The sequence below is a fragment of the Syngnathus scovelli genome, chromosome 11 (genome assembly GCF_024217435.2).
Source record: "Syngnathus scovelli strain Florida chromosome 11, RoL_Ssco_1.2, whole genome shotgun sequence".
Taxonomy (NCBI): domain Eukaryota; kingdom Metazoa; phylum Chordata; class Actinopteri; order Syngnathiformes; family Syngnathidae; genus Syngnathus; species Syngnathus scovelli.
This window is the reverse complement of record NC_090857.1, coordinates 2,161,035-2,180,044: the sequence shown is the minus strand read 5'-3', so window position 1 is coordinate 2,180,044 and position 19,010 is coordinate 2,161,035. Positions and strand designations below refer to the sequence as shown.

The following is a 19,010-nucleotide window of genomic DNA, read 5'->3' as shown; positions in this document are numbered from 1 at the left end:
AGCTTCTCGCGGTAAGATATCGCGTTGTTTCCGCCGACATTTCGTGAGCAGACACTGCGGTATCAGCCAGCGAGCTTTTTCCCAAAGCCATTTTATTTTGCAGACTGAAGTGAGAAACCAAGACGTCGGTGCATGAATCAAACCTGAGTGTGTTAGTTGACAGATTCCTCGGTAAGAATTCCTAGAAGAAAAAAAATGCTTCAAGTGCTAAAAGATTTAGGACACAAGACGCCGAAAAATTGCGACTATGGTCCGCTACCATACACGCACACACACATTCACACACAAAAGAGGTTTGGCTAACAGCTAAGTAGCTAATGGGGCGTCGCATGCTTTTTTACGTTGATTTGATTCTATCAAAATTAGTTCTGACTAGTGTTATTATTAGTATTATAAAGTCCAAATACTGTCTTGTCATCTATAATGATGCTTAGTTTAATAAAAACCCGTGTTTAATTCGTCGTTCGGGATGATACAGTACTTCAAGTAGCCGTGCTCAGATCGATACCTATCACGTCGTCATTGTTGTGTTATTATTGTGTTAATTACCCGATGTTAGTGTGTCGTTAAAGTGATGGAAGGATATAAGCCAAGTTTTTTTTTTTTATTAGCTTCTTGCACAGCACAGGGTTGGTAACGTCAAATCTGCCAGCAAAAGGAGGCTGGTGATGGATTGAGCCTAATTTTTTTCCAAAGTAAAATTGAATAAATGCTCGAAAAACTTCCCATGTTAGGTTGTTGCTTTAGTGGGTGTAATTGAATGAGTTGGATCCAAACAAATACCCACATTGTGTATGTTTACACACCAAAATGGAGACATTTGCTGCGTTTTGAGGCTGAGGTCATTATGTTTTATTGCTGGCTGTGCTCCCAATGATCTGCTGTGTCTTATGAATGCGCTTTTCCTGGCCATTTAAAAGGATCATGTGTGTCTACTATCTGCTGGGTTCTGTGCAATTTATTATGGAAGCTTTTCTCTTCACTACACCGGATGCTTACCTTCTTTTTTTTTTTTTCAGTCTGAAAGTGCTTACTGGTTGATGTACTTTGGTCTGGTGCCCACGCAAAACATTTTGTGGTTTGCTTCTGAAGAGGTGTTGCTGATTTTTTTTTTTTTTTAATTGAAGTCACATTACCATCAAGTGGTCCAGCTGACTTTAGCACACAAGGGTGACCTAATGGTTTATGATTCCAGTGCGGACTGTCCTCGTATGGACTGCTTGGCTCTTCTTGCTATTGACTGGTGGTACCCGGTCCAGAGAAAGTACCTGGGGTGGGGTTTAACCGATACCAAAGGGGGCACTAGTTGTTTGTGTTGCTGCATTTAGAGTTGCACCATTCTTGTCTCCTTTTATGTGCCCTCACTGCTCTCGCCATGCTACCCCCGATTGAAGGCCGCCGAGATGTGCTGTGGACTGCTTTTTTCTTTGGATTGTCCCGTGCTGCGTGGTGCAACGTGGCTGTAAAGTTGTGGTTGACAGAATATTTGGAAATTTGCCAGTTTAATGCATATTTGCATATCTAACAATTTGTTCACTTCACTTGCTCAGGGGTATATATATATGTATGAAGCTTGCTTTTGATTTTGATCAGTAAGAAGTGGAAAAACACAAGTCGAGTACCTGTTAAGAGTTCTGACCATGTGAACATATTTTTGTTCGTTTTTATTTGCACAATAATAACTGATTCTGTACTGGCCCGGAGTTGTACGCTTACGAGGACGGGACATGGACTTTGGGCTTTGGCTTAAAATGCATGGATTTAACCCATTTTGACTGCTAAGTCAAGGTACCACAGGTTTTTTTTGGGCAATTCCAGATAAGTTTAGCCTCTTAAAGGTACGGGCTTGGTCAACATCCCTCACAACTCTGTGTCTTGATGGCATGATTTGTACGGGCATTCCTTGACTTTGGCTCTAAATTCAAGAAGCTTGAGTGTATCATTTTGTTGAATGTGGTTGGTAGTGCTCTTGAGCTGTGTTCTGAGGATTTTGTCCGCAATGTCATAGCGCTGCTGTGTGCTTTGCTGTTGAGCTGCTGGTATTTTGCTGGCTGTTTGTTTGCTCATGCTAACAATGGAGCGCGATTTTGGTCAATGATGTGTCTGATGTGTTCTTTGTTTTTCTGCCGTTTCTCTGGTAGTGCTCTGCTGTTGTGGTATTATGATCATGTGTGCTGTTGCAGAATTTTTTTAAATATGGTGGCTTCCTATTATAAATTACTGTGATGCATTTGTAGTTCTTGAGAAAAGAGGTTTTTTGTTTAGGTTGTATGACTGTCAAGGTGTTTTGGTGTTCAGCAGAACGCCCGCATCCTAGGTAGCCCGAAACTATGAAGCCAATTGAGGAGCATCGCAATTGTTCCCATCTCATTTGACAATTGGACCAAATGTTGTTTTTTGCAGTGATTTACTGTTTTTGAGGAATTTCTCTCAAGTTCTCTTCGAGAAATGAGCTATTGTTTGTTGTGTTTTTTCTTCTTCTCCATTCTCTACATCGTCACAGTTTTGCTTGGGATTTAGATTTAAGCGGGAGGCTTTTGGGAAATTAGGCTGAACCGGGGTCACTTAAGCTTCTCCAAGAGAAGTGGAATCTTAAAGCTAGCCTCTCACCAAGAATAACTATGAGGCACATTTTAGCACGTTAGCTCATGATCTTGGCACAATTTTGTCCCGCTACATTTATTCTATTCTATTATTTCTGTATACCAATTCAAACTGTTATTGTCGGATATTAATCGTGTTCTGGAAGCTTGAGCTCATCACTCTCCAAGTAGTAGTCTAAATTCAAGTGTTAAAGATGGGCTTGGAGTTGAGCTTTGTTTCTTGTTCTTCTGCAAATGTTTCGCTCTTTCACCCCTCATTCTTCGCTACAGAACTGCTGGTTTCCAAATGTTTGGTTAGAGTGCCCCCCCAAATTCTGCATTGTCATACCATGTTTGCCGGGCATCTGGAAACCACGGGTCTGGTCTACTTTGCTTCTTATCTGACGGCAGTGTTGCTCTCTCCCCAGGTTGTAGGCCTGTTGATTAGCTGTCAGTATGGCGGTAGTCATCAGACTGCAAGGTCTGCCCATAGTGGCCGGCACCATGGACATCAGGCACTTCTTCTCTGGCCTCACCATCCCTGATGGGGGCGTGCACATCGTGGGTGGCGAGCATGGCGAGGCCTTCATTGTCTTTGCCACCGACGAGGACGCTCGGCTGGGGATGATGCGCACAGGTGGGTCCATTAAGGGCTCCAAAGTGTCATTGTTGCTCAGCAGCAAGACGGAAATGCAGAACATGATTGAGTTGAGCAGGCGGAGGTTTGAGGGCGGCACGGGTGCGGTTGAAACCGCCACGCCCACGGCGGCTAATCGCCAATCTTCCGTGGCAGCCGTACCTGCGATCCAGTCGGCCGCAGCGGGGCGAAGTGGTAGCCATGGAAACCCCGCTTTCACTAACACTCCCGCTGTGGTGACTGCGACCTCTTCACAAGAGACCCCAATTCACAAAGCCGCGGCTAGCCTGGCGAGTATGATGCCCAACTTTCCTCATTCCTACAACACCGCCCCCACTGTTACAACGGCCCTGACCTCGCTCAACGCGGGTCCCCTGCTTATCGCCCCCATGCCCAACATGCCCTCCATGTCGGGGATGCCCGCGTTAGCCACAGTTCCTCCTCCCATGTCATCCCTACCCCCTGTCCCGACTGTCAGCCAACTTTCCCATGGACCTCCTGTACCGCCAATGTCTCACCTGTCACACATGCCACCTTTCAACCCCACCATGCCCCCGCCCGGAGGACTTGCCGCAGGCCTCCCCCTCAGTGCCCCAAACCCAATGTTGTTCAACCCCCTCTCCCCTCTTGCGTCTCTGGGACTCCAGGCTCACATGAAGGCCGCTGCAGCCACAGGAGTTAGCGTGTCCAGTCCAGATGAGTTGTTTGTCCTTTTGCAGAACCTCGCATTCTCTTGCTCAGAGATGGAGATCAGGGAGTTTTTCCGGGGTCTGGGGGTGGACGGAGTGCGCTTTTTGAGAGACGGGCAGGGTCGTCCGACCGGCCGAGCCATGGTCAAATTCTTCGTGCCCCAAGATAGTTTTGAAGCTGTGAAGCGAGGCGGCGGCATGATGGGTCAAAGGTTCATTGAGGTCACCCCGGGCTCTGAGAGGCAGTGGGCAAACCTCAATCATAGCACAATGGGCCTGACTCCTCAGCATAGCGCCAAACCAAACATTCACCCGCAAGACCAGCACCAACGCCGTAGTCAAGCCGTCGATGTTGGCCGTGATCAGCGAGGGAGGTCCAGATCGCCACATCGGCAAGAGTATTGCGTTTACCTAAAGGGCCTCCCTTACGAGGCTGACAAAAAACAGATCAAAGAGTTCTTCAAGAATCTGTCTGTGGTGGAGGACACTATGTACATTGCCTATGGCCCCAATGGGCAAGCCACAGGAGAAGGTTTTCTGGAGTTCAAAACGGAGCAGGACTACAAAGCTGCACTGGCTTCTCACATGCAATACATGGGACCGCGCTTCATCCAGGTACACCCAATCAGCTACAAGGGAATGCTGGAAAAGATAGACTCCATTCGTAAGCGTGAGGCAATGCAGAACGACGGCAAGAACCAGGATGGCCACAAAACACAGAGGAACTGTGCACATATCACCAACATCCCTTACAATATTTCCAAGAAGGACGTCCGTGCCTTCCTGGAAGGCATTGGGATTTACGAAGACACGCTAAAGGTCCTGACCGATGCCCACGGCAATGGTTTAGGGCAGGCGGTCTTCCAGCTACAGACCGAGGAAGACGCCCGCAAAACGGAAAGGCTTCACCGACAGAAGCTCAACGGCCGTGATGCGTTCGTTCATCTCGTAACCTTTGAGCAGATGAAGGAAATTGAGAGAAACCCCCCACCCCAAAACAAGAGGGGCCAAAGAAATCAACACCAGAACCAACAACAGAGCCAGAAGCAGAGCCAGAACCAGCTCCTGCAGGCTCAGGCGGTTCAGCAGCAGCCCCACATGAATCCCTTTACAGGGATTGGCGGCGAGGAGTTTAACTTCCTCAGAAATACGATGGGTAACCTTAACAGTTCCCCATTCGTGCCCCCGTTCTCTACTCCTGGAAACGGTGTGACAGGCCCCCCTCCCCTCCCTCCGTTGGCAGTAGGACTCGGCGAAGTCAATCTTGCCGTCACCCCGCCGCTAATTGCGGGTCTTCAAGGAACCCCCCTTCTGGAACCGCCAGGTTTTCGACCGGGCGCGGCAGGGGCGCCTATGTTTGGTCAGGATGGACTCAGAGGCTTGGTGCCCTTTGACAACAGCAACAGGAAACCAAGCGGAGGAGCGCAAAACAGAGGCGGCCCTGGCCCCATCAACAATAACCAGGGGCGTCAAGGGGGCCCGCCTCCCGGCGGACCTCCGGGTTTCAACCCAGGTGCGGAGGGTCTCCCGACTCCCCCCGGAGCACCAAACAACCCTAACAGTCAACGCTCCTCTGCTCCCTCTGCCGCCGCACCAACCGTCGTCAAGCTCCAGAACATGCCGTTCACCGTCACCGCTGACGAGCTCATGGACTTCTTCTATGGCTATGAGGTGCTTCCAGGATCCGTCTGCTTGCAGTTCAACGACAAAGGCCTGCCCACCGGCGAGGCAATGGTGGCCTTCCAGAACCCAAAAGAGGCCGCCGCTGCCGTCATGGACCTGAACGACCGGCCCATTGGCGCACGGAAAGTCAAAATTAGCTTGGGTTGAGGAATCTGAGACCCTAACTGAAGCAGACTGACTGACTGACTGACTGAAATATTCCCCTTTCAGGCTGAGCTGGTTCTAGTAGGGTACTGGTGGCGAGAATCTGCTGTCTTTTTGTTGACTGGTTGCCAGTGGCGACTCATGCATTTGCTACTTGGTATTGATGGCCACTGTAATTGTGATACGACCACAAAAATGCAATTCAACAGCACACAGCTTACATCATCTGGAGGCAAAACATCATCTCAAAAATGACAAAAACATGTAACTAACTGAATAAAATACACCAAAGTCACCCAAGATGACAATGTAAGGAGATAGCTACTGATGTGTTTTGCTGGTCCAAGGTTTGCCCTGACCAGCCAAAAGTGCTGACATCAGTGAGGGGCCAGCACTCTGGCCTGATGAGGACTTTCAAATGTAGTTTCATGAGCTAGCGATACTGTCTGAGAGAGCCTGGGGCAGATTGTTCTGGCGGCACATAGAGGCAAATATCCGGTTAAACAAAAAGTTAAACCCGTATGGAAAACGAGAGAAATGCTCCAATGGACAGTTTGGGCAAAGGCCTGCCAATAGAAGATGCTGCAAGCCTGGGCCCATTTTCATGATTGTTTTAGCTCCAAGCGCTTTAACGGTTCAAATTCGCAAAACACCCGAGAACTAGTACTAATTTTTGCCACTAATTCTAAACCAGCTCATACCATCTCAGTGCGAAAGGGGTCTTACTGTAAGTAAATGCTATCCCACAACTTTTTTTTGAAAGCATAACACAACCCCCTGTATGTTCCATTTTGAAGGCACTCACTTGATGATTACGACAATGACATGTTTTGCCTGGGCAAAACGCTGAATCATGTTCTGTTGCTATGGTAACACCCATGTTGCTACCTCAATGTATCCATCTTGTTGCCCCCGCTGAGGTTGTTTCACGTTTGCGGCTGCTCTGCTAACGCCGCTACATCCTGTGTTGCTATGCTAATATCTCTACATGTCGTCGTCGTTGTGGTAAAATGAGTTACAGATTGTTTCCTTGCTGTCATCATTGAGTACAATGATCTCCTCTGTTGTGCTTTGCTTTTTCCACATGACAGGTCTGCTTTTTTGTTTCTGTGCTCCTGCGTCGCGATGATGATGATGATGATGATGATGATGATGATGATGGAAAGCAGCTAATGCTTTGTCACTGCAGTTAGCTGCAAAAGGGTGGCCATTTTTGCCAATTCTCCAGTAGTATGAAGACAAATTGAAATATTCCCCAATTGTACCTGTCCTTTGGAATTCATGGGAATTGAAGGTAATAAATGAAAATGGCATTGCCTTGAGACATGAGTGACTCATATTAAGAATTTTGGCAGATAGGGGCTAACGTTTGGATACCTCTTTGGTTTCAACTGAGCAAAAATTTGACAGACGAGTGCTGTTTAAAGCAACCACGTAACTGACTCAAAGTTAAAATGTCCAGCGCAGAGAGGACAAAAAAGTACTCGCCAGCATCTATTCTTTATCCTCTGCAAAGAATGGCTGTTACTGCGGCTTAATGAGAAGCCGGAACTATATCAATGTGCTGTAGAGCCGTATATCTGTTTTTTATACTGTACAAACATGGCTGGCCTCACCAGAAATTGAGAAAGATGATTTGCGATACATACAATGATTTGAATTTGTATCGCCGGGCGCCGGTTCATAACTGTAAAAACCCTTGTCGGGTTGTAAGTCAAACTTCTTGTACGCCAACATCCATCGGATCAGATTTATCGGGCGATATTAGCTCTTTTAAAATGGTCTAAAAGGAAGTTTTAAACTCATCTCAACGATGATCTCGCAACACCCCCCACCCCAGATTTTGGCAGATTTTGCTCTGCCAAGTTAAATTAAAAAAAGTCTTGTTTTGCCTGTAATTCATCTCTGTAGTGGTGTAAGTCTTAAGGCACCAAACAATTATTTATTTATGACATATTTTTGTGTCGGGAAAAACTAATCTAAATCGGTTACGCCCTACGAAGGTTCTCTTTTTTCCATCTTTTGGTTTGTCCCCTTCAAAAAAAGTTTCCAACTTTGCCATTTGCTTGAATTTTGCGATCCCAACTGTCATCTGTGCTTTTTTTCTGGTGTACCGGCACGTCGATGAACATACCGCCATGCTGTGAAATGGGACACACTTCTTTTCTTTCTCTTTTCATGCCAGACATGTTCGATCGATTGATGACATGTATATTTTTTTTGTCAATGATGATGTTGCTGTGTTTGGAGACCCAAACATACATGATGATGACCTACACAAAGTAGATGTGAGGACTGTTGAGTGGGCAGATTTTTAGTTTGGTAGCATTTTCGTTGTATGTGTTTGGACTTGAGATATTTTTACATGTTACCATGATTTCACACAACGTGCTTGATACATACTTGTGTTTTTGGATAATAAAAAGGATGTACAGGAGGACGCTGTCCGTGCCCTGCCGACTTGCTGCTCTTTCGTCTCCTCCTCATTGTTTTGCCATTACTCGCTGATTTCTGCCGCTGTCTTGATGTCTTTTTGGAATAACTTGTTGAAGCTGACAACAACCCAAAGGAGTCTTGGGGCCGCACTGAAATGACAAGGGGGAAGTTAGAAAGGAACAAAAATGGTGAATTGCCAACAGTAGGCCTAAGTAGTCATCGTTTAATATCGTTGCAATGCAGCGCTTGAATCGGGAATATTCCAAATAAAATGTATTGCACTCCAAGAATGAAATACAGCTAATAGTGGTTGTTTTGTCTACCATTGATGGAACTTGTCACACTTTAAGAATCTCTCAACTCTTGTCATCTAAAAGAAGATAGACTCAATTACAGTCGTTTAATTTTTCCTGTAAAATAAGATTTCCCTCATAGATTAATTGATAAATGTAATATATTTGTATATATACACATAATTTATTCTTATTACTTTTATTTTACTTTAATATGATCCCAGGTTTTAGTTGGTAAACCGTAATATTGTTGTGCAGGACTCCAAACTTCTAGTCGAGTTTGCTTCTAGAATTTCAGACAGTACATCTATTCGTAGCAGTGCGACCAGTAAGTAAATCGGCAGATTTTATTTATTTGACTGTCGAATGTGTTTTGTTGCTGCCAGATTTTGGCTCCACTCTTTATCCTGTTTATTAGTAATATAGTGAAAAGGGGTGAACTGAATATTTCCTTAGTCGTAAACAAAAAAAAGTCTGGAGCCTTGTGAGATAACTTCAGCATGCAACGAATTTAACAATTGTAATATTACTCCTTTTAAATTGTTGCTTAACTCTCAGAATATTACATTTTAATTTATGTAATATTTTAACATTCTCGAAATTGTATTACTGTTTTTAACCCTCTTTGGTGTGACCCCGTTCTTCCTGCATTGAAAGACGCACTTCAAGTGGTTTGTCAACAGGCTTGATTGAAGAGTCAGGACTACGTTTTGAAAAAATCTGAAAAATAGTTACCAGGCTGAGTGTCTGTAGGATGGCTTCACTAAATGTGGGGTCTTGCTGCTGCTGTCACTTTTGATGCACAACGTTCATATTTGTCTTGATGTCTGACTAGATGTGTTTACATTAAAAATCTTAATGCGGCATGCATAAAACAAAGACCTCAAGGTTTAATTTAGAACGACTTCAGATGTATTGATGCTGTGGAGATTGCAATTTTAAATCAAGCGTTGCTGTGTAGTGTGTTGACCCTTTCAATATACAAAAAAATAATTAAAGACCAGTAAGAAACAGTTGTTGTCGGGGCACAGAAGGAAGTGGATGCTTCTTGATATAGGTCTAGTGAGCATTTTTTTCATTTGCTGAAAAAAAAATGAATTTCTACTTTGATTTTTTGTGATGTTATTAAAAACAAATGGGGGGGGGGGGGGAAGCATACGGTGATTTGCGGAAGTTGGCTGTGCGCTCCATCCGCTTTAACTATATGCCCTTCAGTTTAATGGCTCGGAATATGTTTGGCACATTTGTGAGTGGAGCGGCACGTATTATTGTATGTTCCTGACTTTTTATCTGTTGTCATTTTAGCACTGAGTGAAAATACAGCGTCGCTGTTTACACGTGATTCGGAGGAGGAAACGCTTCACAAGGTGTACAAAGGGAAGCGAGAAGTCAAATTACAATATTATGCTTACCTCGTGGGACGGAGGATATCATTTTATTCATATTTAACGTACTACCACTCCCCCGGTTTAATAATTTAATTGGATAAGCATAATTGTCTGACCTCCTAGTATATGTCGGTGATGGTTGGTTGAGCTGTGCTATGTGTTTTATTTTGAATGGCTGAGTCCGGAAGTTGTCCTTTATGATGACGATTTTCCTTTCTGTCCAATCAAGAGGACGCTTCGTTTAAGTTGTTGTCCAATCAAAACAAGAATTTGCTGGCTGGTTGAAGCTTTTTATGTGAATCTGGTCGGTCTGTCTGGCAGCACATTCGTCATTTTGGATCAAAATTGTAGATTTTGCGAATTAAATACATCCAAACTTATGTTGAAGTTAAGTCAGGTAATTGTGTGTTTATTCTGCATACAGACAATTTGATGGTTTGTCGCATCAGGTTCATGTGCTCTACGCCCTTGTTAATCATGGACTCGATCTAAAGAAATGATGATCATACTTATCTCCGGTTTATGACTTAATTGTTGTCGCATGTTAAAGTTAAATGTGTGTGAAAGTTCCCCTCTACGCCGCTTTTGTAACGGATTGAATGTATTTATTTTACTTTTTAAAATGTCGAAAATGCCACTTCCGTAATGGGGCGTGACCGTGTTCTGCATGTGTAATAGCAGAATTTCGTAATTCTCGCCGGACTCGTGCATTTCAGCACTTCCACAACTAATCTTCACGGTGCTTAAAAAATGATTAATTGATAACAGCATATGGATTGTTTGGTCTCTGACTGAATGAGATTTTGTGTTGTATAAAACCTAAAAGTTTCTTAAATTGTGTTTTGACACAGATGGCAGACTGTGTGTCTAAGGTGGAGCTGACTGTCTCCTGTTCGAACTTGTTGGACAAAGATGTAGGCTCAAAGTCGGATCCTCTATGTGTGCTGCTGCAGAGCTCCGGAAAAGACAGCTGGACTGAGGTAATTCAAATCAAAGGAGTCGTTCGCCTTCAGGCATACACTACCAGTCAAAAATTTGGAAACACCTTCACGTTCATTCTAATTCATAAATCAAAAATAAAAGCTGTTATCTAGCCAAAAACTACTTTCAAGAATATTAAATCTTAATTTATGAACTAAAGTGATATTTGTGCACATTCTAGTCGTCTGCGTCTTTGTCATCGCTCGACATTTCTTCTTTCCCATTAGCTGGGCCGCACCGAGCGCATTGAGAACACCTCCAGTCCATCCTTCAGTCAGCGCTTACGTCTGGACTACCACTTTGAGACCGTGCAGAACCTCAAACTGGGCGTCTACGACATTGACAACGCGTCCCGAGACCTCGGCGACGATGACTACCTGGGAGGTGTGGAACTCACCCTGGGACAGGTAAACACAGATCAGTTGAGATGTTGGAACCCTGACGCCGGTCCCTCCACATTTCCGCCATGTTGAAAGGGAGGAAGATCTGTGAGTCTGCGTGTGTCTTATGTTTGCTCCAGATCGTTTCTAGTAAAACTCTGACCAGACCACTGCAGCTGAAGAAAGGGAAGCCTGCTGGCAAAGGAAGCATTACGGTATGTAGGCAGGCCGTCTATACTGTAATATATTATCATTTAATCTAACAGTATCACATTTTAATGCTTAGATCACCGCAGAGGAGATAAAGGACAACCGATCTATTCAGTTGGAGCTGGAGGCTAAAAATCTGGACAAGAAGGTAAACTGCCTAATTAGTTTCACAAAGGCAACCAAAGTAAAAATAAAAAGCAAGACTCGAGCAAGAGCCTTGTCCAATATAAAAGAATGATGAGTCAATACTTGTCTTCACGTGTGCTCAGGACACCTTTGGCAAGTCGGACCCTTTCCTGGAGTTCTTCAAAAAAGGAGATGATGGAAAATGGCAGCTGGTCCACAGAACAGAGGTGCGCGCATGCTCAGATGGATGAGGAGGAAGATGTTTTTGCCAAACGATTGTTGACAAATGACTGCATTTGTGTGTATGTCTGTTCTGTCGTCATGTGTAGGTGGTGAAGAACAACCTGAATCCCAGCTGGAAGAAGTTCACCGTCCCTCTGCAGACATTCTGCAGCAGCGATCTGGAAAGGCCTCTCAAGGTTCCAGCCAATTGGAACGCGGCTGCTCAGCCAACGCCCCGCCCCGCCGCCCTTGATGCGCCCTTTGTCGCCCTCAGGTGGATTGCTCGGATCACGACAGCGACGGCTCGCACGACCTCATTGGCTCTTTTACCACCAAAGTGTCGGAGCTGCAGAAGGCCGCCTCCGGTTCACCGGTCAGTTGGCAGATTTGGACGGCGGACCTCAAGATTACTCCTAGTGATCTGCATTTTGTTCCCGCTTTGTTACAGGTAGCCTTTGATTGCATCCATCCAGACAAGCAGAAAAAAAAGAAGAGCTACAAAAACTCGGGTGTGGTCTCGGTGAAGAGCTGCAAGGTACCACTGACTGATTCACTCGTACTGTTCATCTCCGCTAGCATCTGGTTCTCTCCACGCTTCAATTTAATTCCGATCATCAATCACATTACGCTGTTTGCTAATTGAATACATTTCCAACGTGAGTTATTCTACACTTCCTGTTTGTGATGTCACAGTTAGCCACGCAGCACAGCTTCCTGGACTACGTGATGGGCGGCTGCCAGATCAACTTCACTGTGAGGGCGCTGGTTCCGACTCAGTCTTGCACGCAGCGTGTTGTGATGCATCTACTCACTCGGGTTTTGCGTGTGCGTGCCTAGGTGGGCATCGACTTCACAGGCTCCAACGGGGACCCTCGCTCCCCCAATTCTCTCCACTACCTGAGTCCGGATGGGCTGAACCAGTACCTGACTGCCCTGTGGTCGGTGGGGCAGGTCGTCCAAGACTACGACACGTCAGTACCACTTTTGACTGTTGAATCCATCTGGCAGACTGGTTTCGGAAGGATTCCGCAACATGGACACATTGCTAGTGTCTACCTTTTGGCTAATGGATTTTTTTTGGTCTCTCTTTTTCAGTGATAAACTCTTCCCTGCGTTTGGTTTTGGAGCCAAACTTCCTCCTGACTACCAGGTGCTCACTAACTTCAAAGTGCAAGTCCTTTTTTGTAAAAGGAAGAAATAATGGGTGCAACAATTATTTGACAACCAGATTCATTTATCAAATGAATCAACCATTTTGATCATTGGGTGGTTGTTTAGGATCATGCAAATCTACTGATTTCAGTCGTCGTCTGATTACTCGAGTTCTCCACGAAAACGGGCTGATTTTGCGAGACTGAACAAAATTGTATGTCAATGATGCAAATACATTTGTGTTGACTTTCTTGCTCCCGCAGGCCGCCCATCATGAGTTTGCCCTCAACTTTAACCCGAGCAACCCTAACTGCCAAGGTACCAACAACATTTTGCGCAAATGCCAACAAATAGCCGAGTCGTAAATAAGACTTCTCATGTTGTGCACAGCGGATAGATAAAAAAAAATAAACACTTCATTCAGGCATTCAGGGTATCGTGGAGGCCTACAGGATGGTTCTCCCTCAACTCCGACTCTCCGGGCCGACTAACTTCTCCCCTATCATCAATCACGTGGCCTCTATCGCCACCGGCGCCGCCCAGAACAACAGCGCATCTGTAAGGACAAAAAGGCCCGCGGCGCCGTCGAATCCCCGTGGACTGATGGCGTCTCCTGTCCGCAGCAATACTTTGTCCTCCTCATCCTCACCGACGGCGAGATCACCGACCTGGACCAGACCCGGGATGCCATCGTGCGCGCCTCGCGCCTACCGCTGTCCATCATCATCGTGGGCGTGGGACCGGCCGACTTTAAAGCCATGGAGCTGCTGGACGGAGACGACGGCGTGCTAAGGTCCACGGTGGGAGAGGCCGTCGCCAGAGACATCGTCCAGTTTGTCCCCTTCCTCAAGTTCAAAGACGTGAGTGTAACCATGCCTTAACTGGTGAACTACTATATTGAAGTGAAATTTTGTGATCCACTTTGTCTCAGCAGGCCCCCCAGGCGACTTTAGCCCAGGCGGTGCTGGCCGAAGTGCCCACCCAAGTGGTGTCTTACTTCAAAATGAGAGGCCTGCAGCCACTCAAGCCCCCCGTCAAAGCGTGAATGCCCAACGTGCCACATTCCGCCGCCGCCAAGCACTCCCGCCACAACGGACCAATCGACTGCGCTTAAGTGATGGCCAATATACAAGGCCAGGAACAAGTTTGCTTTTTTACATATTTCTTTTGTTATGTTTTAAAGGAAATACGCTGAGACCATATATAATCCTGAAATTCACAAATAACGGATGCTTCCTAATAACGCCCATGAAAGAAAGTGAATAAGTGGAGGATCGAGACAAAAAAGGTCTCTCAAATATACACAAAAAAAATAATACATGCATATGCAGGGAGTCTTGACAGATTCTCAGAAATTCCTTCTCAATCTCATAGCCTGATTAATTTTGAAAAAAAAAATCTGTCCAAAGAAATTTGGGACCAATGAGATCACACAAAAAAAACTAAACGCAATCTATTTGTTACCCTCAGCCACTTTATTTTAATTTTGCAATTAATTTTCATTATATTCAGTATGGTCCTCATACACCTTCGTACGAATAGCTACTCTTGGACCACGGCCCGTTGCATACTTTTATACGCACTAGGGCTTGAGCGACTTGACACATTCTTTTTTTGCTTCAAATGCACAAGTAGTATTTGTAGTCATTTTTTTTCTCCTCCTAACTATGCAGCTGACGTCAACACCACGCACACCTATGGAGTCATCTTTTTGATTCATATTCTCACTCGATGCTGGAATTTTTGTTAGCTAAAACTTAATAGCTTTACAATTTGCGTTGCCTTATTTCTAATGCCTTAAAATAGTAATAGGTTTTGTAGCAGTAAATATTTCAGAAAGCGTTGTTTTGTGACAATTAGTGTTTTTGCCACAAACACAAAAACGAACAAAAGTGGACGATCGAATGTAAGCCAAGTGCCTTTGTTAAAATGCTCAAGTTTAAAACGCAAGTTCAACACAACCCACAAACGCGTCAACACAACAGTGCCAAAAAAAACGAATTTGCTGCTGCTTAATGCCAAACATATTTTATCCCAACTTTAATCTTACAAAGAGAGTACGCTCTGTGTGGCTCCAAATGTAAATTTACAATGACACAGCTGGCTGTAGACAACTTCTAAGGTGATGTCCTGCATGAAGAATGCTTCAACAATGAACCCAATAAAGCAATAATGCTGGAGGAAAAAATGACAAGAATGTTTGGACTCTTTTTCTCACCCCAAAAGCAGCCCTCAATAATTTAAGTGGAAGCCCAAAAAAAAGATGACGTACACGTTTCCATGGTGACCGTCTCCAAGAGGCAGCTGCTGTCAGACGGGGGTTCATCCCCGTGTCAGCTGACACGAATTTGCTTTTAGGGTGTGATGTAAACAAATTCTCGAAGCACCCACTCATGCGCTAATATGTACAATCAATGCTTCAAATAGGGCTTAGGCGTTTAAAGTACAATTTCAATGGTGGAATATGGTTAAGCTTTTCAATCATAGATTTAAGACGGTTAGGATTCGTTTTAAACAAGACTCAGTTTGAGTTTCAAATTGGACTTTTATGGTTTCATAAGGGTTTCACGCAAACTACCAACTGGATAGGCCATCTCCTCATTACTGTCCCTCTTATGACGTTTATGTATGTGTGTTGCAACTCCCCTTGTCCGCCACCAGGGGCAGTAAAGACTCGGGTCAAGCGCTTCTTCACAGTGTTTGCAATCCTGGAAATGGTTTTGTTTCTGTCATAATTCAGACGTTGAGTAACGAGTGAAATCGAAAGCTTTCATCAAAACCTTCAATTTGAGGCGCAACTCGATGGGGTTTGTTTTGACTTGGCTACCTTTGAACTTTGACCTTCAACAATCTCCTAAACTGCACATATGTGATGGCTATCAAGTATTTCCAGCCAGTAGCAGGGCCGGGTGTACAATGTACCTCCGTGGTCGGCATGGCGATGTCAGGGAGGCGTCTTCAATCACGTCGCCGGCATCGTGATCGATACCTTCTGAAGCGTCATAACTCACAACTGGCTGCGGGGGCCTTCCAGCTACGGAAAATCAATCCAGTTGCTCACAACAAGCCGGCTGCCGAGCGGCGTCACCGGACGAAAGCTATCCATAACAGCTTTTGATGTTATCATACTGTGTTAATTTACTCTGTAATTTGAGCTGACCCACACATTCATTTAAATGTGATAAAACACAAACCCTCGTTTTGAAGTATGCCTTTGCATCTCCTCTACCTGAAGACAATTTACGTAACATCTCACAATTCTCAGATGAAAAGGCAAAGTTTGCTCGTTTCAAGCTGTTTATTTGTCACTCCCGGACTGGTTAAAGTTGACCAAAAAAGATTGTGACAGCTTAGAGTCGGAGCGATTAAGCTGATGCAAGCTTGCCTTGCACTTGGCACTTTAACGAGGGAATCCAATGACGTCGTGCAGCAATGAAACGCTGGTAACGCTGCCACAGATTGCCTCTCCATCACATGTCGGGGGATAGATCCCTGGGGAACGCCGTCACCAGCCACTGAACCTGGAATGAGACGGATGACGGACAGAAGAAACGACTATTCATTTCTCTACGGGGCTCTGGAACGTCATCTACCATCACGATCGATACAACGAAGGACAAAATGTGTCTTTGAAGGTCGCATTGACTGATTACCTAGTTGACTCACCACCTAACTGACAGAACTCACCAACTGACCAAACAACTCACTAACCAGCAAAGCAACAATGACTGACTTCTGGACTGCAGGCAAAGGGACTACCAAACGAATCAATTAACCCACAGAGTAACTGACAACCGACTTAACTGACTCTCTGCCGGACCTCACAGACTCACTATCCAACTATATAGCATATACCTAAGAAATGGACTAAGTCATTGTCTTCTTATGATGACGTAGTAAGTTAGTAAAGATTTTTCTCATCATGCTTCCATGAGTCTAATTTAATCAGATGGTGTGACACACGCCCTATTGCTATTAACTAACTAACCGATCAATCGTTGATTTGTTTTCAACTCCAAAGGGAGGCTTGATATACCAAAAGCCAATAATTGATCAAGGTTAGAAAGCTCCTTCTTCCTCAATAATTGCTGTTCCCATAGGAAATCAGTCAAGTAAAGAACAATGGGGGAACACACTTGTCCCTTTCTTTGGTGCCATCAAAAACTAGACGCACCTGCAAAAGCTCAATAATGGAGCTAATCCCGTCAGTATGGAAGTCTCGGGTGATTTGACGGACGACGAGCTTGCTCTCAGGGGATTGTTGAAAAGAGCGAACGGGAAGACAAGGAGGCGATAATATGCAACGAAATTCAGATAACAATGAGTTGCCGCTCTACTTTCAGAATAAATTGGGTCTGAAGCCTCGGCCCATTTTCACCCAAAAAAAAAAGGCAAAAACGAGGCTGAGGCGTCTAAAAAAAAAAAAAAGCGACCTATTTCCCTTTTTTTTTTTTTAAATTATTGACATTTTGGCTTGTTGACCATTTAGTCGGATATCTTGCCAGCTGCTTATTTAGCGGGCTTTTGTTTTGTCTTTTTAGTTGGTCGGCTGGTCAGCTTGTTAGTTGGTTGATTGATTAGCTATCTTGTTGGCAGTATAGCTGACTGGTTAGTTTAGCTCGTAGTAGCTACATCTGGTCATTTTGTGTCGAGTTAGCTGCGTAGATCATTCAGAGGCGATAGGGGGCCCCTAAACATAACTTTGAAGCTTTCTGGACCGTAAAACTGGAATCTGTGCATATGCTAGTCAAAATTTTTACAAACTGTCACGGATCAGATGGAGCAGGGCGACCAAATGCAGCTCGGACCAGGGTTAATTCAGCAAAACAAACTAACAGACACGACTTAACGAAATAACAAAAGGACTAACCGACAGGGACGCGAAACAAAGGCAGAGAAGACATTAAGACAACAGGAACCAACCGACATCAAGACAACAACACACAATGACCCGAAAGGGGCGTGAGGGGCAGACAGGACTTATATACACGACAGGTAACAAGAGGCAGGTGAGAATAACCAAACTAATCATGGGCACACAGGAGGGGAGGGGCGAGCACAATCATCTAAGGAAGATCAATGAGTCATACATCACAAATCAATGGGTGATAAAACCATAAAAGAACAATAGGTTATTATTAAACAAAGATAATAAATCATAGACAATGGGTCACAAAACTATAAAACATCAAAGCCTTCCAAAAAGTGTCTTCTATATTTCTCAAAATTCATGTTGTGATTGTCTTTTTAGTTGAAATTCTGACTCAGTTGCAAAACACGCACACACACACTCGCTACCTGGTAATCCATCATGACAGCCTTGGTTACATAACATTTTTATGTGCACGCGGACACCAAAATGAGCTTAACTCCTGGGTTTCTTCATCTCCAATGGCACCGACACACACACACACACACACACACACACACTCACTCATCGTGTATGACGGATGTCTTCCAGAGACGCTGCGTGACGTCAGTGTGACTGCAAACAGTCACGTAATGTAAACATTTACATTTTTTCATGAAAACTAAGCTAATTTTTTAAGAGGCAGAACGGGTTGACAATGTTGCTCGTCTGAACGTTGTACATGTTTATTCATGCTTGAAATAGCAAAATGAGCAGCTCCTCCTGTCCCGTTGTCAGCTGATTGTGACAAGTTGCCCAGTTACCTTGGTGACGCCTTCTTTTCTTTTATCTGACGACATTTCATTCAAATGAAATTACATTTTTAGTATTTTTTCCCCAAAACGTATGCTATTGTGTTAAAGTCTGACTTTGACTTCCCCCCAGTATGTTCTTACTGTATATGAAGTCTTGACTTATCAAACTTTTTTTTTAATCGTATATGAGCTCCCCTCGAATAAAAAACAAAACAGAGAAGTATCAAAACAATTCATTTTTTGCAGTGAAATTTATCACGTAACTGAACTTTTTTTCTGGCGTGGCAGCAACACACTTCCTTTCCTCTGGAAATTGTAAAAAAATGACTCCAAAACTAAAAGTCCCTACCCCCATTTTTAAGCCATGTAGCTAACAAAATATGACTTTTATTTCACCATCATTGTGCCTGATGGTTCGTCCTC

At 44.5% G+C, this 19,010-nt stretch overlaps 1 protein-coding gene and 2 long non-coding RNA genes across 8 annotated transcripts; 1 reads left to right on the top strand and 2 right to left on the bottom strand.

The window, feature by feature from the left end:
* Positions 1–13: 13 nt before the first annotated feature.
* LOC125976931 (copine-1) lies at positions 14–15,120 on the top strand. 6 transcript variants are annotated; one of them, XM_049732960.2, is made up of 16 exons: positions 14–171; positions 10,704–10,832; positions 11,061–11,240; positions 11,354–11,428; positions 11,500–11,571; positions 11,693–11,776; positions 11,879–11,968; positions 12,046–12,144; positions 12,220–12,306; positions 12,465–12,524; positions 12,609–12,742; positions 12,867–12,921; positions 13,187–13,241; positions 13,348–13,481; positions 13,547–13,783; positions 13,855–15,120. In XM_049732960.2, exons 2-16 carry the CDS (start codon positions 10,704–10,706, stop codon positions 13,966–13,968), a joined length of 1,605 nt encoding a protein of 534 aa, XP_049588917.1. In that variant the 5' UTR covers positions 14–171; the 3' UTR covers positions 13,969–15,120. The 6 variants fall into 6 exon arrangements, with proteins under 6 accessions (XP_049588917.1, XP_049588914.1, XP_049588916.1 ...); XM_049732959.2 differs by lacking the exon at positions 14–171 and adding an exon at positions 10,082–10,249 and having other exon boundaries at positions 13,858–15,120; XM_049732958.2 differs by lacking the exon at positions 14–171 and adding an exon at positions 10,082–10,249.
* Positions 7,971–10,003, bottom strand: LOC125976960 (uncharacterized). Its single transcript, XR_007484528.2, has 3 exons — positions 9,877–10,003; positions 8,495–8,541; positions 7,971–8,320 (listed from the first exon to the last, which is right to left on the bottom strand). It is a non-coding gene; the product is annotated as an uncharacterized lncRNA (long non-coding RNA).
* Positions 14,552–18,350, bottom strand: LOC125976957 (uncharacterized). The gene is made up of 2 exons (XR_007484525.2): positions 18,222–18,350; positions 14,552–16,444 (listed from the first exon to the last, which is right to left on the bottom strand). It is a non-coding gene; the product is annotated as an uncharacterized lncRNA (long non-coding RNA).
* Between the last annotated feature and the right edge of the window lie 660 nt (positions 18,351–19,010).